Source organism: Carica papaya, chromosome 9 (assembly GCF_054855325.1).
Source record: "Carica papaya isolate Zhongbai chromosome 9, ASM5485532v1, whole genome shotgun sequence".
Lineage (NCBI taxonomy): Eukaryota > Viridiplantae > Streptophyta > Magnoliopsida > Brassicales > Caricaceae > Carica > Carica papaya.
Genome location: NC_142317.1, coordinates 33,874,231 through 33,901,397, shown reverse-complemented (window position 1 = coordinate 33,901,397; position 27,167 = coordinate 33,874,231). Strand labels below are relative to the sequence as shown.

At 32.2% G+C, this 27,167-nt stretch overlaps 3 protein-coding genes and 1 non-coding gene across 8 annotated transcripts; 2 read left to right on the top strand and 2 right to left on the bottom strand.

Moving 5' to 3' along the window:
- Nucleotides 1-3,141: 3,141 nt before the first annotated feature.
- TRNAC-GCA (transfer RNA cysteine (anticodon GCA)) lies at nucleotides 3,142-3,213 on the bottom strand. Its single transcript has one exon. It is a non-coding gene; the product is annotated as a tRNA-Cys (tRNA).
- Nucleotides 3,214-13,230: 10,017 nt separating this feature from the next.
- ERO2 (endoplasmic reticulum oxidoreductins 2) lies at nucleotides 13,231-19,255 on the top strand. Of its 5 annotated transcripts, none has more exons than XM_088210813.1 (10): nucleotides 13,231-13,450; nucleotides 13,580-13,774; nucleotides 14,144-14,275; nucleotides 14,668-14,914; nucleotides 15,231-15,341; nucleotides 15,594-15,712; nucleotides 16,150-16,254; nucleotides 16,368-16,570; nucleotides 16,764-16,887; nucleotides 17,097-17,560. In XM_088210813.1, the coding sequence occupies exons 2-10, from the start codon at nucleotides 13,604-13,606 to the stop codon at nucleotides 17,295-17,297; spliced, it is 1,413 nt and encodes a 470-aa protein (XP_088066939.1). In that variant the 5' UTR covers nucleotides 13,231-13,450; nucleotides 13,580-13,603; the 3' UTR covers nucleotides 17,298-17,560. The 5 variants fall into 5 exon arrangements, with proteins under 5 accessions (XP_088066939.1, XP_088066938.1, XP_088066937.1 ...); XM_088210812.1 differs by having other exon boundaries at nucleotides 13,572-13,774; XM_088210811.1 differs by having other exon boundaries at nucleotides 13,527-13,774.
- Nucleotides 19,256-19,358: 103 nt separating this feature from the next.
- LOC110819676 (uncharacterized) lies at nucleotides 19,359-22,313 on the bottom strand. The gene is made up of 3 exons (XM_022048951.2): nucleotides 22,092-22,313; nucleotides 21,233-21,345; nucleotides 19,359-19,804 (listed from the first exon to the last, which is right to left on the bottom strand). The coding sequence occupies exons 1-3, from the start codon at nucleotides 22,282-22,284 to the stop codon at nucleotides 19,724-19,726; spliced, it is 387 nt and encodes a 128-aa protein (XP_021904643.1). The 5' UTR covers nucleotides 22,285-22,313; the 3' UTR covers nucleotides 19,359-19,723.
- A 567-nt stretch (nucleotides 22,314-22,880) lies between these two features.
- On the top strand, nucleotides 22,881-27,105 carry LOC110819758 (Transducin/WD40 repeat-like superfamily protein). The gene is made up of 3 exons (XM_088210816.1): nucleotides 22,881-23,696; nucleotides 24,388-24,685; nucleotides 26,823-27,105. The coding sequence occupies exons 1-3, from the start codon at nucleotides 23,028-23,030 to the stop codon at nucleotides 26,882-26,884; spliced, it is 1,029 nt and encodes a 342-aa protein (XP_088066942.1). The 5' UTR covers nucleotides 22,881-23,027; the 3' UTR covers nucleotides 26,885-27,105.
- The last annotated feature ends 62 nt before the right edge of the window (nucleotides 27,106-27,167 follow it).

The following is a 27,167-nucleotide window of genomic DNA, read 5'->3' as shown; positions in this document are numbered from 1 at the left end:
TCTTCTTCTTTCTTTCTTTCTCCAAGATCTATTTGGATCTTGGTTTATTTCCATCAAACTCTTTCTTCAATTCTTTTACACATGTTCTTACAGTTTTTCATCAAACTTAAACTCTCTCTCCCTCTCTCTCTCTCTCTCTCTCTCTCTCTCTCTCTCTCTCTCTCTCTCTCTCTCTCTCTCTCTCTCTCTCTCTCTTTCCTTTGCAACTATATGTATCGAGCATTATGCATGTTCGTGAGATGGAGATGAAGGGGTCGAGAAGAAGGCGAGAAAGAAAGTGGATTTTGCAAAAGATAACGAGTGTTGCATCATGGCGGCATTGGTTGACATGAGAGCTGAATTGCTTGGTGAGTGCGAGCATTTGTAAGTAGTTGGAGTAGTTGGTCATGATTTGTAACATCTAAAGAGAATTATCTACTCATGATTCATGCCAGTTGAACATATATGTGAGTATATATGTATACATATATATATATATGTAGATGTAGATGTAGATGACATTATGTATATATTTATAGGTCTATGAGGTAGAATGTTTGATGCAAGAGCTTGGAGAAGATGAGATTTGCTATTGAGTGAGAAAAGAGAAATTCCTCTCTTATCCTTTATATATATATATATATATATTCTTTAAAAAATATTGTTCCTAATATTTTTGAATAAATATTTTTTTTTATATTTAAGTAAGAAAACTGATTGGAACTTACAAACATTTAAACATAATTGATAAGATTAATAAATAAAAGAATATATTTAAATAAAACTTTTAAACTACAAGATAGTTTTTATTCTTAATTAAAATATATTTTTTGAAAATATTCTTATTTAAAATACAAAATATAAAACCTGAATTTCCCAAAAAATAAATATTGTTGCAAACGTTTTATTTTTAGTGTATAATTGTCCGAGTCTAAATCCTACATCGAAGGATACCCGTTAGAGTTAAAGAACGATTTTTACCAACCTTAAATTAGAAGAAAAAAAAATCTTTTTTTTTCGTTTAAAAAAAATTAATTTTCATAATTTTGATGAAAAAGTTTGCTTCCCCTCTTTTTCTTCCAATCCTCCCATCGATGACATCAAAAATACCGAGAATTCTCTTTGCTTCCAACCATGTCCGTGTTCATATTTCGTAACCTAGCAAACATATATTGATTAGTAATGGAAATAGAATTCCACCAGCTCTCTAATCTCTCGTCGCTGAAACTAAGTAGTATTAGCAACACTTCGAGTCTCAGGGACGTCGATAACATTGACGATGATCTTAGCTACACAAGTTTGAAAGACATTATTAATTTGTCTCGTACATGTCAATATACAATGATCCAAGAGAGATATTTGCATTATGAGTTCATTTCTTCTGACATCTCTATTAGGAACGAGTTGGTTAAGCGAGCAGCATCAGCATATCTTCAATCTGCAGTGGTTCTCGCAAACTCAAATAGAAATAGCTTCGAGAGATTTTGGTGGAAGGTTAAGCTTAAAGTTGCAACTTGTTATTACTTGATTCTTTACCCTTTACGAGCTTGTTTTCAACCCGTTTACCGATTTCTAGCTTTCGTGGGTAGGAGGTGCCTGACCTAAGATTAATACCATGGAATCTTCTACATTGCAAGAAAATTTACGTTTAGCAACAAAAATTTGTCTTAGAAATCATTGTGAATATTTTGTTATTTGATCATTTTATGTGATTTTTTTTATAGATCATACTGTACTATTTAAATATAATATTTTAAAGAATATATCAGAGGTGGTTTAATATTCGAATTTACTGTACAGTGTGTTAGAACCAAAAGTAAATTTAAAAGTAGAACTAATGCTTTCTCTATGCTAAAAGATAAAAAACTTAAAATCTTTTTAATTTTGAATTACCAATTACAACTCAAAAGATATTGTCTCTTATTAAATTCTTTCAGTTCATAAAAATGATGTTGAATAACTTCTTTTCAACAAATTTGTTATATCTTTTATTATTATTAAAGTGGTTCATATTTATGGTGATTGCATAAAAAAAAATATTTTTGAGATGATTTTTTTTTATCTTTTACTTTTGCGATTATGAGACACCTATAAATTTGGTTAGCTTTCAATTTTTTTAAAGAGATTATAAAGAATATCAAATTTTTAAAGATTTTGAAAAGCATGTTCAAGCTTTTCCTATCTTGATGCTTCGTTACTTGGAAATTTATGAAGATAGATAAGCAGTCGTACTAGTAAATATGAGTTTTGATGTTTATCTTAGCATGATTGAGTTGAATGTTCCTCTTGTTGATATCGATAAATCTTTTACCTTTGCGATTATGAGACACCTATAAATTTGGTTAACTTTCAATTTTTTTTTAAAAGAGATTATAAAGAATATCAAATTTTTAAAGATTTTGAAGAGCATGTTCAAGCTTTTCCTATCTTGATGCTTCATCACTTGAAAATTTATGAAGATAGATAAGCAGTCGTACTAGTAAATGTGAGTTTTGATGTTTATCTTAGCATGATTGAGTTGAATGTTCCTCTTGTTGATATCGACAAGTTATTTTTTTAAAAAAATATTTGCAGTATGAATAGAGTTAGAACAATAAAAGTTAAGTTTTTTCAAATATTAAATAGAAGATATTATTAAAATATGTTCTTTACGAACAAACCCAAAACATATTTGGAAAAAAAAGCAAATATAATAATTTTTTTATTAGTTTACTTATGAAAGAATAAAAGTTAAAGGGCCCAACCAGGTTCGAACTGTTCCTCTTGTTGATATTGATAAGTCATTTTTTAAAAATAATATTTGCAGTATGAATTGAGTTAGAATAATAAAAGTTAAGTTTTTTCAAATATTAATATTTTCTATTAGAAAAAACCCATGACATAGTTGGAAAAAAAAAAGCAAATATAATAATTTTTTTATTAGTTTACTTATGAAAGAATAAAAGTTAAAGGGCCCAACCAGGTTCGAATTGTTCCTCTTGTTGATATCGATAAGTCATTTTTTAAAAATAATATTTGCAGTATGAATTGAGTTAGAATAATAAAAGTTAAATTTTTTCAAATATTAATATTTTCTATACGAAAAAATTCATGACATATTTGGAAAAAAAAACAAATATAATAATTTCTTTATTAGTTTACTTATGAAAGAATAAAAGTTAAAGGGCCCAACCAGGTTCGAACTGGTGACCTCTTGATCTGCAGTCAAATGCTCTACCACTGAGCTATGGACCCTTATATAAAAATTAAAATAATATAATAATTTATTCTAGTTTATTATACTTTTATAATAAAATTATTGACTATGCTAGAGGGTCTAAAATGTATTTTAAAACTAAGTTTTAAATATTTCGTACTTTTGATAATTTTTTTAAGAATTGTGAAGATAGATAAGTAGTTATGTTAGCAAATATGGCTTTTAATGTTCATTTTGGTATAACTGAGTTGAATGCTCCTTCCACTAATTTCGACAATTTTTTTTTAACTATATTTGCATCGTGGGTCGAACTAGATAAAAGTTTAAGGTTGTTTCGTCTATTAAATAAAAGAAGTCATTAAAACATGTTTTTCAAAAAAATGTCTAACACATACTTGAGATAAAAAAGTAAATATTACGTTTTTATTAGTTAGATCTTTTTATAAAAATTAAAAATAATTAATTTAATTTAGTCTAATATATAATTACATTAATAATTTTTTTGACATTACAGGGTATGCAAGAGGGTTAAGACATGTTTTTAGGCGTTTACACCTTTTCAAAATTATCTTTTTGGTGTTTATTTAAGGCTATTCATTAACTTAAACCCAGTTAAAGAACTCATTATTACTTATATCCATCTTTCTGTTTCTCCAAGTTGTCACTATCTTAGAGCAAATCAATTCGTTGTTCTTCAACACAGAACATGAAGAAGACAACATAGAAGCTTTAAGAAGAAAAAGAAGGAACTGGAGTCAAGAATGCAAAAGGAAAATTTGGCAATAACAATACACACGAATAGATGGACTGCACCACAATGGCGAAGACTAAAAGAAGCTTTAGGATTTTGTTGCAACGATATCAAGGTTGAACACGAGAATAACGGGAGCAACAGGAGAAAGAAGAGACGTGTGGCAACGAGAGTGAAAACAATGCAAGAAAGCTTGGGTTTTCTAGATTTTTGGTATAAAACTAGAGACAGTTGTGAGCCATGGAGAGGGATTTGGAGAAAATGAAAAGCGCATTGGTTGAGAGGGAGAGAGAGGAAATTGAAGGTTGGTGATGACAAAAAGCTTTGTGACTTTCTTTGTTCTTAGAGATTGAATCATATAAAGAAATAAATTATAAACTAAAGTTATTTGATATTGGATCATATTCTTAGAGAACGTTGATTTGCAAAACGTTCAACAATTCGACTAACTTTCTTTATAGTAACTTTAGAAATGAAGAAAATTTTGGTGAGAAATGGAAGAGTATAGAGATTTGTAGCACAAAGATAATTATGAAATAATATATATATATTTGTATTTTCAATAATAAATCATTATTTTTTAACTAATTTATGATTTAAAAATTAGAAAATTTGGGTGAGAAACTAAAAATTATCAACAAATTGGAGATGAAGGTGGAAAATGTAAAGAGAAGTAGAATGAACCAAATATATTCACTAGAATTAGAATCAAAAGAACAAATATAAAAAGAGATAATATACAATAAAACCAACAAAAAAAATTCTTAATTTCTAATAATTATAATGTTTAAACAAATCTTAATAATTAACTTAAATAACTTTAAAGTACAAAATAGTAATAATTATTAAAAAAAAACTACTTTAATAATTAAAATTTTCTTTTTCTTCATCATTTCCACAATAACTTATTTGAATATTATTATTATTATTATTATTAAATATTATTTTAGTATTTATGGGTAAATTAGAATTTGTTATATCTAAATATATCCTTAATTAAAAGTTATCTATACATCCTTAATAATGTATTTTTTTTATTATTTTAAATATTTTTTTAATTGACTTTAATAATAAGTAGTAGATAAAAATAAAATAAAATATTAGATTAATAATTTTTTTAATTGACTTCAACCGGATAAAAAAAATAAAATATCGAATTATTAAAATTAAAAGTTAATTATTGAAATTAAAAAATATATCCGTGTCATCAATTAAGAAGTCAACGACAGACAAACAGATCCTGTTCCGATGAAACAGTTCGAAGTATAATCGGTAATACGAGAAAAAAAGTGTTCGATTGTTAATCCATGTAATAATCTCAGTTAGCCGATACAGGATCTACTCTGTACACCACCTACATGCTTATTCTCAAACCCAGACACTGCCTGACTGAAGACTGATATATATATCTATATATATCTATGTAGTGTATCAGAGCCAAAGTGCACCGGCGTCTTTTAGGAGAGGTACTAAGGACCCATTAATATGGCAAGCCATGAGCGTCTGGACTCCGCCGAGGAATTTACCACCCACAAAGATCGCCGGCACCGTCTGCTGGCCGTCGGCAGCGAGGTGAAAGAGGAGACTGTGGATGTCGGAGCCGGCGACGTGGTGATCGAGCTCGATGATGGTTGGTCCGACGCCGAGGCCGAAGAGCAGACGCTTAGCCACCGTGCACATGCAGCATCCGCTCGTGCTGAAAACCACCACCGCGTTCTCCGCCGCGAGCTGCCGGACTAGCTCGTACGTAGTTTCCATCCGCTTCATCGTCGACGGCGTTGCGACGACGTCGTTTTTGATCGCCACCCTGCTCTCCATTTTCATTCCTGCTGATTTCTTGGACACCTGCATTATATAACTACACAGAGAGAGAGAGAGAGAGAGAGAGAGAGAGTGATGAAGATATATATATATATATATGTATATGTATATCTTCAGAGAGAGATGAAGATATGAGAAGTTGGAGGAGAGGATCTTTTAGGTCAAAGGAAAATCATTGGTGCAGTGGAGAGAGGGGAAACCAACCAGGACTGCAACTGTTTTTTTTTTTTGCAAATGTGACACAACAGTGGTTTTTATAGTATGGCCACCACTGAGTTATATATAATATCTTATATATACCATATAAGTAATAGAAGTAGATGTTGGTAAATTCTTTACTTACAAAAATTGGTCAACTCCAGTCAAACTATTTTATTTATAAAAAATTTAAAAGTTTTTTTTCTATGGTTAAACGACAAAAAATCGAACTCGGCTCATTTGTTTTTATCTCGTGTTGATCTTTATAGGTCTCTTAAATTTTCTATATAATCAAGTCGAATTCTTTTTTTGATTTGCTATTTGTATTTAATTTAGTTTTACTCTTAGTTTTTAATAATTAGTGTTTTTGTTCAATTAATTAAGTTACGTCACTTTAAATTCTGATACTGAAACAACTTTTTTCTACATGATATTCTCGTATATTTATCTATGATTTTATCCGCATCGACAAATCTTTTTGTTGTACCACTTCTCCTAATATTTTAAATGTGTTCCACTCTTAATTTTTTTTTCATTTGTCCCGGTAATGCTCACGAGCACTTCTAAATATATAACTACCAACCTTTTCTTATGCCTTGAACAAATATTCTCGAAGTCTTCAAGACCTAACCGTATCCTCTAACACTAGATAAAATAGTTTGTGGGTTATTATATCTCTTTTTAAAAATTAAACTAATATCGTATTACGATTTGAGTTCACTCTTTCAATAATTTAGTATCTGAGGTCTTAAAAATACTTTTAAACCAATTTGGTGAACATTCCTTAAAAATCCTCTCCATCCTACGATGATCATCCTATTTTATGTTTGATCAAGTAAATGTTCTCCAAATATCGTTTATTTTTTCTAATCCATAAATCACGAATGAACTATTAGACATCACTACATTGTATGAATGATTGACCCTATCCTTCGATTCCCACTAAGAAGTCATTAAAATCCCTTACTATTAATCAAGATCCTTCGATGGTTTACACAATTCCCTTACCTTCACCCACCTAATGTCACGTAATGTTCTAGTAGCACCCAAAGAGACAAACCTCACCGTGAAACTAACCTAATATCTAGTTTCACTTTCATGCGAACTAGTTAGGTTGAATCACTCTGAAACTTTTATTTCAATATGCAAATCCTTCTAAAACATCCATATCTTTTAAAATATCGTTCTACAATCACCCAAAAAGTTGAGTGAGTATTTCATACACCTAACCTCCTCAAATACATAGCTTTCACGTGCTGAAACTACCGTTATGCCTACATTATTATACTAATGATACATGTATAAAGTAATATGTAAATATTTACTAAGATGTAAGTTCTCTCTCAAACTTACAATCTGTCTAACTTTATTTCATTAACACTGATTTCTATTTCGAATATATACATTTTCTTAAATAATAAATAAAATACAATACGAGATTCTGTTTAGAATAAATTAATTTTACCTGTAAAATTTATTCAAAATGTATATATACATATATACGCTACGAGAGAGAAAATATTTTTTTTTCACAAAATGAGAAAAATTTAAGTTGTTAGAGAATTATGAATGAAATTGAGACAATATATTATGAAGAAAACTCAAGAGGTAAAACTAGAATAAAGATGGAAGAAAATATGTGTACAAATTAATAAACATGATTTGATTTAAAACTTAAAAAGTGGTAGTAGTTTATTTTAAAAAGTATATGTGTGTGTATATATATGTATATATATGTGTGTATATATATATATATATGAATTGGTGGGTTTTTCTTCAAGAGATAAAACTAGATAGGAGAAAATATGTGTACAAATTAATGAACATGATTTGATTTAAAACTTAAAAAGTGGTAGTAGTTTATTTTAAAAAGTATATGTGTGTGTATATATGTATATATATGTGTATATATATATATATATGAATTGGTGGGTTTTTCTTCAAGAGGTAAAACTAGAATAAAGATAGGAGAAAATATGTGTACAAATTAATAAACATGATTTGATTTAAAACTTAAAAAGTGGTAGTAGTATATTTTAAAAAGTATATGTGTGTATATATATGTATATATATATGTGTGTGTGTGTGTATATATATATATATATATATATGAATTGGTGGGTTTAGACGCATGTTGTTTTGTGCAGGCAGGTTGTTTGAACATGAAGGGGCAAAACAGAAAAGGCATGTTTGTATTTGACGACGTTTCACTCATTAGTAAACGGCTGTTATGTCGACAAACCGACAAAGAAGGACAGAAACGCCGTCGTTTGCTGCACAGCTAATCACAGAATCTGTTTCTTTTTTGTCGCGGCTTCCTTGGAGACAGACATACGCCGTCAGTGTCTGTTGATTTTTGAAATGAAATTTATGGGTCAAAGATCGTGCTCTGTAAAAGCCTGCAACTTTCTGCTTTGCATGACTCATGAAGAAGCTACGTACATATATATATATATATATTTATATACATATCTCCTGGAAATTCAACTTCTCTCCATCAAAATCCAATTTTTTTTTTTTTTTTTTTGCTGCTAATCAAATTTTATCTTTCTTAAATATTTTTTTTCTTCTTATTTTTGTTTTTGTTTTATTTTATTTTCTCCTATTTTTGAAATAATTAGTTTTTGATTATGAGCAATTTGAAACCGAATTGAAATATACGACTCTGATCGAGCGATTGTGAAGTATGTTGCATGTTTAAATTCGGAGCATGTTATTGACCTTTGGGCATGTTCGGACAATCTATGTATAACATGTTCTTGATCTCGATAGGGCAATATAATTAAATAGTATCTTTATCTTTTTACCCTTTTGTTGAAAATCCATAAGAGATCGGATGCATATCATTTCCAGTAGCATATATTTTCTTATTCATGGTGATGGACTGAAATAAACAATATGAAGTATGTTATTAGGCTTAAGTTTACGACTTACATGACATGTTCATAGGTTTTGATCACGTTGTTGGATTATGAGGGCATTCCTAAACTCGAGTATGGTACTTAGTTTAGGTAGATTTCAAATAACTTATTGATAATGTAACACCCAAAACTTTTTATTTTATTATTATTAGAATTTTATTTGATTTTATTTTATTTTAATAATTAATTTATAAAGTTTTAATTTAATTTAATTTAATAGAAATAAAAATAATAATAATGATAAAATGGGGTAAAATTATTTTTTGTATTTAATTGAAATTGAGTTTGAGAAAAATGGGTGAAAATTTGGATTCTGAATGTGTTTTCGAAAATAAAATCGAAAACCGGGGGTCAAAACGTAATTTAGAAAAATTACGCCACGTCAGCAGCCCCGGCCAACCAGGACACGCCGCGTGGCAGGGACGCTGACGTGAGAAGCCACGCGGGACAAAGACACGTGGATGATCTGCGTGTGTGCGATCGGACGACCCAGATCCGTTCCCGCGAGCATGGAAGGCCTAGATCAAAAGCGCGCATGGACGGCCTAAATCTCACACGTGCGGACGACCCAGATTGAATCACGCACGGACGGCCCAGATTTATTTCTAATTTAATTGCGATCGGACGGTCCAGATTAAATCATGATGGACGGCTCAGATTAAAAGAAAAAGATTATAAATAACCTCACCCACACTCAAACCCAAACCCTAACCACCAGAGCCCTCGCTTGAGAAGACGACCCAGCCACCGGAGGAACCGGCCGCCGCCACCCGTCGCTGCATCGGAGGATTTTTCGGCTACCAAACGAGGTAAAATTTCTCCCATTGGCTCAGTTTTCGATGTTGAACCTCCATGTGGCCAAATCGAAGCAAAACCACCGGCCAATTGGACGAAAAACACCGCTGAAGCCCAGCGCCGCCGCCGCCGCAGGTTTTCTCGGTTTTTACCTCCGATGAGGCCCTTCCCGATTCCCGTTCGATGTAATTTTTACACCACAGTGACCACCGTCCCTTCCTCTACAGGTTGACCGGAGCAAAACACCAAATTGCGACTCGCACCGGAGGAGCCGCCGCACTCGAGAGCTTTGCCGCCGGTAAGTCTCGGTTTTTTAGAATTTTTTGGTCCACCAAGGGCCCTAGGGGTGTTTTATCACAGGAACCAATGCAAGTTTGGCCGAATTCGGCTGAAAACAGCTAGAAACAGCCAACCCGAGGCGGATTGCCGCCATGGGCGGCTGCGCCGTTGCTGGAATTCCAAAATTGGCCTAATAGGCCCTGGGTCTGATTTGGGGTGGGGACATGTGCAGGTACCAGAAGTGTGTTTTACTTTTCGGAGAAAAAATTCAGGGAATCTAGAGACTGTCCGTAGGAGCAGTGTGAACCCGATTTCAGACTCCGAAATAAGTAAGGATCCCTCACCCTATTTCCTATCACGTCATTAAAGTTTAATAAATGATTAAACGGTATTTTATGAATTAATAGATATGTATAATTAATTAAGATTGCTAATAAGGCCTGAACCTGATGTATTTGTCGGTCTGTTCCTGTTTGATGTATTTTACAGTCTAAATGCAGTATAGTATTTGATTGTTTATTTTGTGGTTACGTATGCATGAATCACTGTTTAATCTATTATGGTTTGAATTATTGTGAACACGATGTTGTGTTGCCTTATTTGGTGTGCGTTACTAGTTTATGTATTCATGTTGATTGGGTAATTGAAACTAAGAAAAATAAGGATAGTATGTGAATTTATGAACAGATAAGTCAACAGTCTCGTTAGATATCCTGAGAGATTGTGGACGGATCGGGTCCATAGGGGACCCTACTGGGAACGTAGTCTCTCATATCAGACGGGGTATAGAGACTTTAAATGTTTTGGCACTCATACCGGATAGGGTATGGGGCCGGCCCGCTTCACCCTCATACCAGACGGGGTATTGAGATTTATGGTTTTGACGCTCATACCGGACAAGGTATGGGGACGGCCCTGAAATCAAGGTGAATGGTTCACGTGTAGCGGGGACCCTTATGGATCCCCATGGATACTAGTAGGCTGATAAAAGAGGAAATTTGTTGCATGATGATTAAAATACAAAAGTATGATATGTGTTATGTTACAGAGTATGCATAATCTTATGATGTTTATAATGTTATTGTTTCATAAGTTGTTTTCATGAATCTCACCGAGGTAAGTGGACAGTAAAAGATTTTATTATTGATAAATGAATTTGTTATGAATTATGCTCAATTGGTTGTTTTTGTTTTCTACCAACCTTTACTACTGTGACAGTGAGATAGTGTGACATCTTTACTAGGTTAGTGTAGCTCATTCTTTACTTAACTATTTCAGATTAGGAGGACTTGGTTCACGAACTCGTTCCGCAGGAATACGGCGAGTATAAGCCTAAAGATTTATTAGTTTTTCTTATAGTATTCATTCATAGTATTTCCTTCAGTTAGTTTATTCTTTCATATCTTTAATACGTTTTAATTATTATGTAAGGGATGTTAATTATAATCTATTTTATTTCGTTTCCACACTTAGAATAAATACATACATTTCTTTTTAAATTTTCGAGGTTGTTACAGATAATGTAAATATGTAATAACATCATAACTATTGGTACAGATAGTGAATATCTAAGTTAATGTGAATGATTTATCTAAAAATATCATATATATATATATATACATTAAAAATTCTAAAAAAAATAGATAAAACTATACGTAACAATTTTTTTAAGTAAATAATACAAACATTTTGGTCCGGGCCTTAATAATCTACAACCGTTACTTTTATTTTCAATAGCTAAAATAAAACAATATGTTATGTTTTTAGTGACTAAGATACTATACGATACTAGTTAAGGTCAAAGCAATATAACATACCTTTGAACGAGATAACTAAAATTAATTTCTTATCTATTAACTTCTAATTTAGAACTAAATTCTATATTCTTAAACTTTCGTTAAGCCTATAACGAGACATTTTTAACTGGGTTTAGACATAATATACTTTCTTAGACTAAGACTTATCTCAAATCTAGTATTACAATCACGTAAGAAATCCAGTCAAAAAAGTGAATTCCATAAAGAAGTAGACTAAGAATTCTAGAGGAAAAGTGAATGTTGATTCACTATGTTATATTCTACTGATTATTAAAAATAACATGAATTTCTTACAATATTGGACTACTATTTATATGTTATAACAACAATAAGATGTTATAATAATTAAAAAATTTTCTTCTATCTGAAACTCACGAGTTTAAAACTTAGAGTTTACCACTTTAGAAGTGCATTACAAGTTTAGTGAAATCGAATTTTTTTTTTTCAAAATGATACGATGAAAACTTTGTTATAAATCTTTAACCCCAATATCAATTACTGGACCAAAACATGATTTAGCTCCGAGGCACAAATTTTTTAAAAAATATAATTAACTATTAAAACAATTATCTTGCTTATCGTTTATTTTTTATATAAAAAATAATTTTTTATTTTTAAAAAATAGAAACTGTGAACCTATATATACATATATATATTTGAATTTTCATACCTCACGTGTAATTTACAATTTTTGTATTTAACATGTATTCTATTCATTGTTTGATTCTTCTTTACTTTTGTCAATCAATAGATGATCAAATTAGTAACTACAAGTGATACAAATATGATCTTAAGAAATATATCTGACATCTAATGACGTTCTATAACCTAACAAATCTTAAAACGCTACAGTCACTAGTACTGAAATAAATAAGGTGTTCGTTTTTCTTACACCGTTTTCATACTATATTTTTTTCTTCATAACCATATGCATACATTTTGTAGGGCTAGTTAGAATTGAAGATGTAAATTTTACTAAATATAATTTTATAATTACATATCTTTCTTCATTTATTATCTTATAATAAGACGTGCACGGTCCGAAACCCAAATTCACATTTCTTAAGAGATTGATGAAAGTAGTAATCATCTAAGAGAACATACAGTTTATTATTAAATACATGTTTACTTTACAAACCTTGATATTTATTAGAAGTACTCTATTAAAAAGTTACCTGATTTTTAGTAGAAATAACAGTAAAAAAAAAATTATCGTTTTAAAAAAATTTCAAAATATGTGTTTTAAATGAAATTTGAGATTGAAGTATAATTTTTTTTTTAAAAATTACAAATTATAATTTTTGTGTCTAAATTTATTGAATATAATTAATTAAAAATAAATATTTTAAAATAATATAAAATTTTAGATTAATTTATAAAAAATAGTATCACCTAAATAATTATATTAGTTTATTTTTTTATTTTTAATATTTATTATTATTTTCTAATATAATTAATTAAATACAATACTCTTAAGTGGCCGAGCCCCGAAAGTCAGCCCACCGAAAAGGAGGTTTCCAGTCACCGTCTGATTTCTCCGGCCTCCGCCAATGGATTTGTGTTCTTGTTGACATGCCCACTGTTTCAAAGTTTGAAATGGAACGCAGGAAACCAGAAACCATCAACAGGATGATCAATATAAGGAATTTTCTTATTAATTTCGGCTTCTCTTTCTATAATCTTCAATTTCTAGGTAAATTTTCCTTTTAGAGATCCTACTCTATTAATTTCTCTTTTTCTTGTAACGAATTTAAGTAATTCGAGCATAGTTTTTTCTCTGTGTTGAGAATTTTCTAAGGAAGAACCAAACGAAGTGTTGTAGGGGCTTCTAGGCATTGTTTTGTGAATGGCGGAAACGGAGGTTAGGGATAATAAGGAGAAGAGAAGTGAGAAAAAGCGATGGGGTTGGGTGTTTGGCGCGTTTCTCTCGCTCCTTATCGCAATCGCTATGACTGCTTGTAATACGCAGAGGATACCTCTCTTTGGACGATCTGACAAGTCCTGTCACTTGGATCAGGTATGGTTTTCTTGCTCGGCATTCTTTGTTTAGTTGTTGAGAAAGTGGAGGAAAACAAGGAAAACCGATAGTAATTGTCTGAGTGCTCAGTTCGATAATTTCGCCTCGATGAAAGGTCTGGAAGTGACAGATGAGACTCCCGAACTTGTAAACTTGCTAAATTATTGAGTTCTAAATGCAATTTATAGATTTTTCTATTTGGTAACAAAATTTCATCGTTTTGCATGAATCAACTGAAACTATTTCCGTGTAGTCTTTTCGTTTTCTTACTTTCCCTTGCTTATTCTTTTTTGCAATCGAACTATGGGGAAATGCTGAAGATTGTATAGTTTAGTTTCAATTCTCGCTGAATAGATCATATTTGTGCAGGGAAAACAAAAGTACATCGGGATAGTGGAGGATTGTCGTTGTGATTACGAGACTGTCAACCGACTTAATAAGGAAGTGTTGCATCCAATGCTTCAAGATATTGTTAAAACCCCATTTTTTCGCTACTTCAAGGTTTGCTTGTGATTCATTGCCTGGAAGTAGAATATTAGAGAACATGGGTGTCTGTGTTTTCTCATCTCACTCTTATTATAGAATTTTTTTTTCCATTCTCTTTCTATGTCGATTTAACTCCAATTATGAGCTTGTTTATTAGATCTAGAAATGCTATTTAACGGAAGGCATACGTAAAACCATCTTGAATTATTGCTATGATGTTGTGAAACTTCTTGCTCTCACTTGTGAAAGAATGTATAAACATTTTCTTTTTTTTGAAATAGGAAGAATGTGTAACATTACTTGATAGAATTTATGATGCCTAATCTTATGGGTAATTATTTCTTTTCATAAGGTTTTGATGATATTTGTTTTCTCACTGAATCCTTGTTTGTTCTTTTTGGCAATAGGTTAAGTTGTGGTGTGACTGCCCTTTCTGGCCAGATGATGGTATGTGCCGATTGAGGGATTGCAGTGTTTGTGAATGCCAAGAAAGCGAATTTCCTGAATCCTTTAAGAAACCTTTTCCATCAGATGATCCTGTGTGTCAAGAAGGAAAACCGCAAGCAGCTGTTGACCGTACCCTAGAAAGCAAAGCTTTTAGGGGCTGGACAGAAACGGACAATCCCTGGACATATGATGATGAGACAGATAATGGTACATTTGATTCTGTTTCTGGTGAATCTAATGCATATTCTTTCCTATTTGTTCAATAATTTTTTTCTGACTTAGTATCTTGTTATAACTATTGTGCTATTGTTATTGCTTTTCTTTCTAATATCATATTTGTTTTCACAGTAGTTGCTGTTATATGAATAGTGGATGTATTAACTCTTGTAATGAATCAACTTTGCCAAGAACATTCATCGTTTTGAATTTCATCTCTTAAAATGAGACAATATATATTTTATGAACTGTATTTTTTGGAAAGCCAAAATAAATTCGAAATTTTTTTGTGAATTTTCTTTTGCAGATCAAATGACATATGTAAATCTTCAGCTTAACCCAGAGCGGTATACTGGGTATAGTGGTCCATCAGCCAGAAGGATATGGGATGCTGTTTATTCAGAGAACTGTCCGAAATGTAATTCTTTTTCTTTAAAGATATTACTTGGCTCTTGCGATCAGAATGCCACTTAGTCTTGCTTGTTTTTACTTAATGCAAACTGCCTGTCAGTTTTTGAAATTTATTATACCATCTCTTCTGTAAGCTTGTTTGGTCTAAATGCTTTTAAAGATTTATTCATGATGCAGTTGTTAAAAATGTAAGTTTCTTTCAGAGATAAGATATCTAATGTAATTTCTAATCCATGTAGATTTTCATCCTGTTGTGCAGATCCATCTGATGAATTATGCCAAGAGGAAAGAATCTTGTACAAATTGATATCGGGTCTCCATTCTTCTATTTCTATACACATAGCTTCTGACTATCTACTTGATGAAGCTAAAAACTTGGTACAGATGTTTGTTCATCTGCTGAATGCTTTGTTTTTGATAATATATGTTGAAATTTCACACGGTATCTCAAATTCCATTCACTTCATACATAGCAATGGCATAGTGGCATTCACAACCTTTATTGCTAGGCAAATAAAAAACCTTGCCCTTCTAAGTCTTCCAGCTTGTATTTCAATGGTTAGACCATTAGATTTTATAATTCATATCCTAACTTATGAAAATGACTTTTCATCACTACTTTAGAGTCATTGGTCTGGCTGAATCTCTTTGTGAAACAATTTTCAAATATCTGGCAGTGGCATATCAGTGAGAGATGGGAAATTTTGGCATTCTGTGGGCAAAGCATTGTTCTTTTTACGATTCCTATGATATTTATCATTTTCATAATTAAAATAATGAAAAATCTGACAGTCTCTGTTTTCCAATTATTTCAGTGGGGTCGAAATCTGACACTAATGTATGATCGTGTCTTAAGATATCCAGATCGTGTCAGAAATTTGTACTTCACTTTTCTCTTTGTTCTCCGGGCTGTGACAAAGGTTAGTTCTTTCATTTGTTATGTTCATGGAACTTTTCTTTTCTTTGGCAAGACAAGCCTAAGAAAGTTTAGTTAAAATTTCTAATCATGATACGATCTCCTTGTTTATTCTAGGCAACTAATTACTTGGAACAGGCCGAGTATGAAACTGGTAACCCCATTGAGGACCTCAATACACAATCCTTAATGAAACAGCTTCTTCATAACTCAGAACTGCAAGCTGCATGTCCAGTACCATTTGATGAAGCTAAGTTGTGGAAAGGCGAAAGTGGACCAGAATTGAAACAGAAAATACAAAAACAATTCAGAAACATTAGGTTATGCCCAAAAGATGCCCATCACTAAGTGTTGTTATTTTATTCAATTTTGGTCTTTCTAGGAGAGATTGACAATTGTTATGCCTCTCTCTCTCTCTCTCTCTCTCACACACACACACACATATTCTCTTTGATTCTCTGCTGGCATGTAAGCCCAAAATAACATCAAATTCCCTAATATCATGCATTGCAGCACAATCATGGACTGTGTGGGTTGTGAGAAATGTCGACTTTGGGGAAAGCTTCAGGTTCTTGGTCTTGGTACGGCATTAAAAATCCTTTTCTCCGAAAATGGTGGGGAAGATTTGGGTCACAGTGTAAGTATCTCTTCTTAGTCTATATTTTGAACTTGAAGATTTGATATGTGGGGAAATGTAATAAGCATTTGTGGAAGTTCGTATTCTGAGTAAGCTCATGATATCAGTTATTTGCATGTCACTGTTATTGAATTAGCCAACTTTATTTTTCTGTGATTTTCACTTCAGTGATGATGTTTTCACAATGAAGGCTTTGTTTTGATGTACAGCTAGAGTTGCAACGAAATGAAGTGATAGCTTTGATGAATTTACTCAATCGATTATCGGAATCTGTGAGCTTTGTTTACGAAATGGGACCCACTACTGAAAGAATTATGGAAGGCAATACTACTGGCTGGAGCAGCTTATGGCGAAGGATATTGGCATCAGGTAAAGCAGAACGGGAGCTCACTTCTTGCCTTCTGGCATGAAGTATTTATAGTTTTAGCAATTCGTTCATGAATATCTGAGCATAGTTGTTTTATATATGGCTGACATGTAGTAGTTACAGGGAATGGTGAATAGCTAGTGAGAACTCTGAAGAGATTTCTACATGAAATAGGAAACAGTTATGTGTCTTTGAAAAAACTTTTGGTCATCTGAAATGTACAATAGAAGGGTTCTCCAAATGTTATCACCTATTTTATCTCTTATAAACATGCAAGGAGGAAATTTTATTTACTTGGGAGCATAACGACCTCTTTTCATTTTTTTTTTGTTATGTAAATTTTTAGGATTCTTCGAGAAATTTACATTCCCGCTATTTGGAGTTTCGAATCCTTCCGTTCTAGAGTCTAGTCATTATAAAATAAATATTTTCATTATAGAATAAATATTGTCTTTTTGAACAAGTTTATGTTCCGTTTAAAAGTCAAATATTTGGAAGAATGTGATTCTTGTTTCTAATTTTTAATGATTCAGAGGGAAGAATTATTTATTTTTTATCACTTGAATCGATTTCAAATAACATCTACTTGTAGTCCAAGTAAGATGGAAACGTAGATTACAAGTTATAATTTTTAAAAAGTCTGATGGATTTTTTCGGTTTATGTTTTTTTTTTGTTATATTTATTCATATTTTAATTAGTTACTTAAAAAAATTATTAAATAAAAATAAATTATATATTTAAATATATAAATTTATATTTTGATAGAAATATCGATTTTTCATCAATAGAATAAAATATATATTGCGTTTAAACAATAAAATATAGAATGAATTTCAATTCTTACTAATGATTTTTATCATATTAAGGTGACACTTTACTATTGAGTTATAACTATTTTCTCATCAAGAAATAGAACTGACTAATTTTAAAACAAATAGTCGAAAAAATCTAAGTTATTATTCTTGAACAATTTAGAGTTTTTCGTACTATTACGGATATAAAATGATAATAATGAAAAAAATTGAAAAATTAAATCTGAGACAATTTCAACTGAATTGAGATTATATTTTAAGATTTTATTAAATCTGATGAAATTTAAAATATTTTGTTTCCATGCTATATAACTTTGTGTAGTTCATTGTTATTATCTTGTAACGATTCATCTCTTAACTCAGTTAAAGTGTATCCATTAGCAAACGAAGTTCATGTATTCTAAACTTAGTGTATATGTTAATATACATATTTTATATATAATGATAGTAGCTCTCTTAATTTCCTAAGAAAGAAAGAACATAGTGATGACTTTTTCTTCTCAATTATGCTGAAATTCATCATATGATGCATCTATTTGGTAGACTTAGAGGAAGCATTTATCAGCTGCATATACATATATATATATATATACACACAATATATTATAAACATTAGGGTTATGTATGATAGAGGCAGTTATATCATTTTTTATTTCATGATTTTTTTTAGTTAGTTTTTTTTTTTTTAAGTTCATGTGTATGAGCTGCATCTTCTACATGCAGTTTAGATATGTAGAGGTCTTTCAAATCTTCTGAGATATATATATATATATATATATATGAGTTGAAGTTGCTAGTTGACAAACAGTAATGCCCCCTGATGGAACTTGATTAGTTCCTATAGTTTATATATATTTATATACACATATTTTACTGTATTGGCTATTGCCAGAATCACAATACATCCTTATTTTTCTCTCTTCTCAGATATATATATATATATATATATGAGTTGAAGTTGCTAGTTGACAAACAGTAATGCCCCCTGATGGAACTTGATTAGTTCCTATAGTTTATATATATTTATATACACATATTTTACTGTATTGGCTATTGCCAGAATCACAATACATCCTTATTTTTCTCTCTTCTCAGATGGAGAAAGAAGAGGCTCTCAGTAAGATAGTTGAGTTAGAAGAGCAGCTAGACGCTTAACAGAAATCAGAAGTGGAAACTGAATACTTGAAAGGGAAACTAGACCTGATGGAGCAGCCTAGGAATGAATCTGATGCACCAAGCCAAGAAAAGGCGAAGAGGATCGGGTTTAAGTTCTTTTTCAAAGAACACGACGGCAATGAATTTCACCAATTTACTTTCTCAGGTAAATTTAAAGTGTATATAACAACAATCGTATTTTTGTAGTTACATATTTTTGTAGAATATTCTAAATCCCAACAATGTTTTGCATCTGCCCTTTTTCTTGCTGGAAGCAGAAACTATGAATTTATCTAACAAGTTAAAGAGACTATATTATACAAGACTGCACTTGAACAATTTTCATGCTTCACAGTAATAGATACAACAGCACGTGTGTCCAAGTCAGTTCAGTCTTCTTTTCATCTTTCCAAGAGCCTAGTCAGAACTTTTGCACAGGGATAAAACAGCAAACCACAGTGAATATGGTTCGTTCTTGACATACGAACTCCTATAACATGCTCACCGCGTCTTCTTTAGGCGTTTGGGAGGCTTCATTGTCTCCTTCCTCACATCTTCTGAAGTCTTCGCATCCAAGAAAGGCTGCAAATGTTTCGAAAACACTTCTAAGTTGGAAATTCACCTTTTTGTTTACCAAAAATAAAAAAAATAAGTACATAAGCTTATAAAACCCATTATTGAGACTGAGTTTCTGCAGGTCTGAGTGTATATGTAACAAATACGACAAGAATGTACAATCTGAACGTGCAATTATCCCACTGATAGTTTCTCAGTGCAAGAGGAACCAAGTCCTTCCTCTTGTGTCGCAAATGCAAAAGCCAAATATTTACAGGATTCTAAGAATTCTTACCAGTAAAACACAACAGCACAGGCTAATTTTCTCAAAGAAAAATTGAAAGAAGCTACACTATTGGCTTATATTGATGTGTAGCTTTTTAATCAGACATCAAAATCCAATTAGTGACAACTTTTAATCTAGTTATACCATATAGGATAGCTCAGATGACCTCAGATGAAAATATGGCATTCCTGATTTTGTTTTCTGAAGGTTAGAGTAGCAAAAGCACTTGGAAATTTTAGTTTATACATTGGAAAAATCGGTTTTCTTATTAATTGAAAGCAAATCCTGTTCTCTGCCACTGGAGTGCTTTAAAGTCTCCAAATCCCTTATATCTAATTCATTCTGCATTTTTCTCCTCTTAGGAAACAGAAAAGAAAAAGAAATGACCAGTTCAGGTTTCTTGGTGGAAGTAATCTAAATTAATTCTTGTTTTGTAATTGGCTTACTAGAAATGTATATATTACATTTGATGTCTTCTTATAACTGCAACATCAATATACGCACTTATCTATCTGTATCCAAAAACTATGTCTATCCTTCGATAAACAATTTAATATTACAACGAGATTTTGATAAAAGAAGACGAGAGCTTGAATCATGATAAACTGAACAGGAAGGAAACTACAGTAGTATTTAAGCTAAAATCTTTCTTATTACCCTAAGATCTGCTACCAACTGCTCCAAAGAAAGAATAAATATGGAATATCATGTGATTAGTCAAATTACGAAAGTTTGAACTGTTTCATTAAGGTTCTTCAAGTTATGAGTGTTGTGGCAATTTGCTAAACTTAATTGTGGAAAGTTGGGTGTCTGTTCTAGAAGATTTTCCGAGCAAAATAATTGTAATAAAGGTTCATTACAAGGTAGAAAGTTCGGTTGTAGAAAACTACTCTTCCACCACATGTTAAACTAGAAAGCAAATTACGTTTTTCCCGTGTTTTCCGTTAGAAAAAAGCACTCCAAATCTTCCACAACTGAAAAGCAGCGAGTTACACTTCTAACTTGTGGAACCTTGATGAATGATCCAAAGATCGATAAACATAGTTTTCCCATGACAAATAGAAATTTGGAAGACAATTTTTTAACTGATGCATATCAAGTCACAGATTATCGTTCAAAATTCTTTTTTAAGACAAATAGAATACATAGATAAAGAGCATCATCCTAACCTCTTCTCTTTTCTTTTGGAGTTCCAAAAGTTCTTGACAGTACGCGAGGCATTCTGTGTGGTATGCAGCGGCTAACTCTTTTATCAACGCCTTCCTTTTGATAATGCCAATCACTTCAAGACCAACATACAAACGTTAAGAAACATTGAAGACAATCACTGCAAGCTTACTTACATTGTCAAGAAAACATTCAAAATCCTCCCATGACACAATAAAGTTATGATGGTCTACAAATTAGAATGATCTCGCTACGTAAAAATTTCGGAAAAAGTTACGGATAGTTAGCTACGCCACTTAAAAGCTAAGACGGAGAACAGAAAAATAACCAGGAGTCAAACCTAGGATTCTTAAGCATCGTGCCTGAGGTGAGCTAGGTAATCATCTGGGTAAATAACTGTAGAAGGCCGTGGGATTATTGTTCTCAACCTGCAACTAGTCTTTAGCAGTTCCAGTTCAATTGCAGAAGATCTTTGGGAGCACAAGGGCTAAAAGGTTTGTAAATTGAGGAACAAAAAACTCTAAAATCTTATCCCTATTTCTAATTTTTGGGTCATATGGAAAGAAACAAACTGCACTAAAAAGTTGAATCACCATGCCATTCCGTTGGACGATAATCAACAGTTTTACAGCGTTGGTTTCTCACTAGAAATCACATTGCAGCATTCCTCTGTTTGCAAATAAAAGATTAGGCTCATATTTTGAGTATCAAATCCATTCTCAGGAAATTTAACGTCTGAAAATTTGAAAGCAAGTAGAGGACGAAATCAAAACCAGAAGAACCAAAACCCTAAGCAGCAACTAAAGGAAAACGGTGAGCGTACAAAGAGAAAGAGAAAGAGAAAGAGAAAGAGAAAGTTACTTCGACTTGGATCAAAAGCGGGAGGATGAGGAGGAGGATCGACTTGCTCGGAGGATTGCTGAGGAGGAGGAACAGAAGAAGTGAAAGGAAGCCGCCCTTGATCTTCGCCCATTACAGTGCTTCTGTCTTCTCTGGAAGTTGGCAAAAGGTTTTCCTCCTCCCCGAAGATCCTATACACGGCGAACTTCTGCATAGCAATGGTGGAAATATAGAAGCTGTGACAAACCACTTTTATATATATATATATATATATATATATATATTTTAAAAATGATTATAATTATTAAAATAATTTTTATATTTTCTTATATTTTAGAAATTTGTATATAATTATATATTATATATAATATAAAATACAATAATAATAATAATAATGTACACTTAATAATTTAAATTCAATATTTTCATTATTTTTTAAATTATTTTAACCAAATATTACAATTTTTTATTTTTATCTTATTCTTTTTTATAAAATTTTTAATAATTTTCAACAAATATACGACTTCAATTTTTTTTTTTTAAATAATAATATTTTTTATAATTATTTTTTAAAATATTAAATAAATTTTAATTATTTTTATTAATTTTAAAGTAATTTACTTTTTAAATTTATTTTAATTAATTTTTCTTTTTTTATCTTATTTTTATTAATATAATTTTTAATAATTTCAGCATCCAAAATTATTTTATGAAATAAAAGGTGTAATGTTTTTTATAATTATTTTATTAAATATTAAATAGTTTTTTTATTAAATTATTTTTAATTAATATATATTTTAATAATATTTTGAAAGCTCAAACGCACCAAGTCTGAGTTTTTAACAATTAGGTTTCCGCCGTCTGAGAATTCAAAAGAAAAATAAAGTTTCAGTTTTTTAACATTTAATCAATCAATCAGGAAGCCAAAGAATCATCATCATCATCATCTTCTTCTTCATGAGTCTAATTGCAGGCAGCTACGAGAGATTCATCTGGGGTTTCAAGCTCAAATCTCTCAAACACAACCCAGAAAACCAAACCCTAACTCTCTCCCCACTCTTCTCCTACCCATCTCACCTCTCCCCCATCACAACCGTCGCCTGCTCCGGCCCCGCTGCCGCTTCCGGCGGCGCCGATGACGCCATCCATCTCTACGACCTTTCCTCCGCCTCTTCCCTCGGCACGCTCCTCGACCACAACCACACAGCTTCCATCACTTCACTCTCGTTCTTCACTCCGCCGTCACTCTCCTTCCCTCGTAATCTCCTCTCCGCTTCTGCCGATGGCTCCGTTTCCATCTTTGATGCTGACCCATTTGTTCTTCTGAAGTCGTTTAAGCCGCATAAAAAGGGAATCAGTGACTTGGCGGTACATCCTTCCGGGAAGTTGGCGTTGACTGTCTCGCGTGATGAGTGCTTCGCTTTGTTGAATTTGGTGAGGGGGAAAAGGAGTTATTGTTGTAGGTTGGGGAAAGAGGCCAGCTTGGTGAAGTTTGATTTGAGTGGGGAGAGGTTTTTCATGGTTACTGATGCGAAAGTTGGAGTTCATCAGGCGGAGGATGCAAAGTTGGTTTGTGAGATGGAGAATCAGAATCAGAAGCGTATTCTTTGTGCTGCGCCGGGTGAGGTTAGTTTAGTTTCATATGTTGTCTTCTATTTGTTTATGTTTGAGTTTCCTTCATTCCAATTGCTCGTGTTATGTTTTTCAATTGCAAGGTCTTTTTTTTCTTAGGGCAAGAATGTGTCATTATTAATTCTGAAAAACCCTTTAGTTGTTCAAGCAAGAAAGCAACTCAAGTACACGTCAAACTGCCAATAAACTGTTTTAGCACTTGAATCATAAGACTTGTTGGCCAAGGTAATTATGCTTGCTTCTCCATCGGGGAAGTTTTAGTGGTGGAAAGGGAGTTATTTAACATTTTTCTAGAGGGTAAGATTCACCTATGTATAACGGGGAACAGTTGTCAGAATCGTTTTTTCTGCCTCCATTTTTGGTGAATCCTCTTTCCAGTTCTACTACTAGTCCCCTTTTTTTTTTGAGAAGTACTACTGGTCCTCAATTTATATTTATCAGTGGTTCATGTTGTAGTTCTTTTACGAGCAAGTTTTGCAAATTGCTCATTTAATTTTGGAGCATGCCTGTTTTCTTCAGTCTTTGTGAAAAATCCAGATTGATTTGAGACATCAATATGCATCTCCCAACTCATCTAATGGTGAATCCTTTGTGGTTAGGGCCTGGGGCCAAAGTATTTGAAAGATATCATGCCTTTTTTCAATTTGCACTTTTTTATTTCTGAACTTTCATCATATTTTGACAGAATGGAGTTTTGTTCGTTGGTGGTGAGGATCGTAGCATTACAGCATGGGACACAAACAGTGGGAAGGTTGTATATTCCATCGAGGATGCACACTCTGCTCGCATTAAAGGTATTGTTGTTTTGACTAGGAAGGACAATGACGGTGCTGCTGAGGACCCATATTTGGTGTCTTCTGCATCATCAGATGGAGTTATACGTGTCTGGGATGTTCGTATGGCTGCGAAAGAGAAGGCAAGTCCTTTGGCCGAGGCTAATACAAAATCAAGGCTGACTTGTCTTGCTGGCTCATCTCTTAAATGTGAGTATCATGCCTACTTTCTTGCTGTTGTTTTTGTTTCTTCCTTTAAATTATTAATGTTTTCGATTTTTATAGCTAGAAATATGCATACATCTCATTTATTGGATAATGCATCCTAGTTCTTTACCCGAATTCCACAAAGTGTGATGACCAAGTTACATTTGGTCTAGACTGTGGTGATACTCTGCTTGTTTGGCAGATTTGTTTGATCATATTATTCACATAATGGTAGCCATATCGTGTGTATATTTTCTTGATACTAAGCAGCCTTTGCTGGTCCTTATTTCCATCCATCTGTTTTTTTGGCTGATGGGTATTTTGTTGAAATTATTTTTTCAAGAAGTTGGTATATTGCAACTAAACTTTCAATTTATAGAATCTTGGGAAAGAGAACCTTGTGGGAATGGTGGGATAGAGATGGAAATCAAGAATCCTACTTTCCTTGTTCCTTCCATGGTTGATATCGACAGTATCGATTGGGAAATAGCTGATCTAAACTTCAGGGTGCTTTAAATTCAGCTAACAAGAAAAATGTAAAACACGAAGTCAATTTGTTTCTTATATGCTTATGTTTGTGATTCTTTGAGCATGATTCTGCTGGGGTTTGGTAAGATGGTTCAATTCAAGCTCAAGTTTGGGATTGATTGAGTTAGTGTTGGTGGCTTTATTGAAGATGAATTGTGGGCATGGGAAAGGATTTTTACCTCGTAAGCAGAGTGGTTGGGTTGAAAACAATGGTAATGTTTTGCATAGTTTGGAAATTGGAGACTTTTTCTTGGTATAGAGTATGCTTGCATGCCTCCAGTTCTAGGTGTAGTGGGAGTTTTTTTGTAAGATGCGGTTAACCCTTAGATTTTGACTGTTCAATAATTTCATATCCATGTTTGGCAGCCCCTTGGTGTTTCATACCATCTTTAATATAATAAATGGATCTGGCTTTCCAGTTTTTAAAACTGAATTCTCATGTAGATGGTGTTTGACTTGGTTAAAATTTTGTCAAAGAGAGTTTATAAACTTTCAAGAGCTTAAAATTTCTTTGCTAAAGTATTTGACAATTAATAAAAAAAGTTAAAATTCAGGTAGCTTTTAAGCTTTTATAATAATGGTCTACAAATGTTTGTAGGCAGTAGTTACTTGTGAAGCTCTCTAAAGTGAGCTTGTGTTGAGGGATAGTGAGTGTGGCATTGGTTCAAGCAAAGTGTTTTAATTATCAAAGCTCTAGGTGATTTGAGTTAGTTCGTATAATATAGTATGAGAGGGGGAAAAGGTAAAATTAATTAGATAACTGACTGTTCTTGCATGTCCTGGGCCTGTCTCATCAATTTTCAACGGATTGATTGAAACGATGCTTAAGATTATAAAGATCAAATAAGCAACGGTAGACATATTTTGATTTAAAGTTTGAAATACTCTCGTCTTTTTTAACAATTTGAATATTTTTACTACTCATTTACTATTTACTATTACCTTTATAGATTCTTCTCTTAAAAAATTAGTGTTCCAACAAAGTATATATAAATCATTGAGAAATATAGTTCACAAAATATTAGAAGATCAAAATCTGTTATCCCTATTCAGCATGTGAAAGCAAAGGAGCTTCAAACTAGCAAGAAGTTCAATTTGTTTCATGTCTATTTTGTTGGGGCATGACATTATTAGTGATGAGAATTTTGGGAATGTTATAGATACGCTAACATTTCTATAAAGTCTATGTACATGGGTGTTACCTCTTTTTTTGGAACGATGTTAATATATACGTCATATTTTTATTTCAAAAAGAAAAGCTCAATCTGTTTCGTGAGATATTGATTGCACGATATATGTATATGTGTATATGTTATGGTTTTGAGAAACTTGATCGTGTCTCCTTTAGTTCAAAGAATTCGTTGTAGATATTAGAAGATCAAAATCTGTTATCTTATCCCCCTATTCAGCATGTGAAAGCAAAGGAGCTTTAAACTAGCAAGAAGCTCGATCAATCTGTTTCATGAGCTATTGACTGCATGATATATATATATATATATATATGTGTGTGTGTGTGTGTGTATGTTATGGTTTTGAGAAACTTGATTGTATTTCCTTTAGTTCAAAGAATTCGTTTTAAATGAAGGTTGGTTTTGTTTGTGTGGTTGCTCAGCTTTGAGAAGACCAGAGATTGGAAAGAAGGATTCAAAGAGGGAGCAGGATGCCTCAGATTAATGAAGTTACTGGGGTGGGTTTATCTCCCAATCAATTTTGACAGTTTCTGCCAAGAACTGGAAAAAAAAAATGGAATCTTCATGAATTTATATCAGTTGTACAACTTGCTGTTAATTTTAATCAAATATTTGATTCGATTCGTTTTAAGATTCAAGGGTTGGTTAAATATTGAATTCTAAGGAACTGTAAAATCTTAGGATGAAAAATTATTGTTCTTATTTTTTTATTTTCAAAACCAAGCATTATGGAGAATATATGGGAAAAAAATACTCTATGTACATAT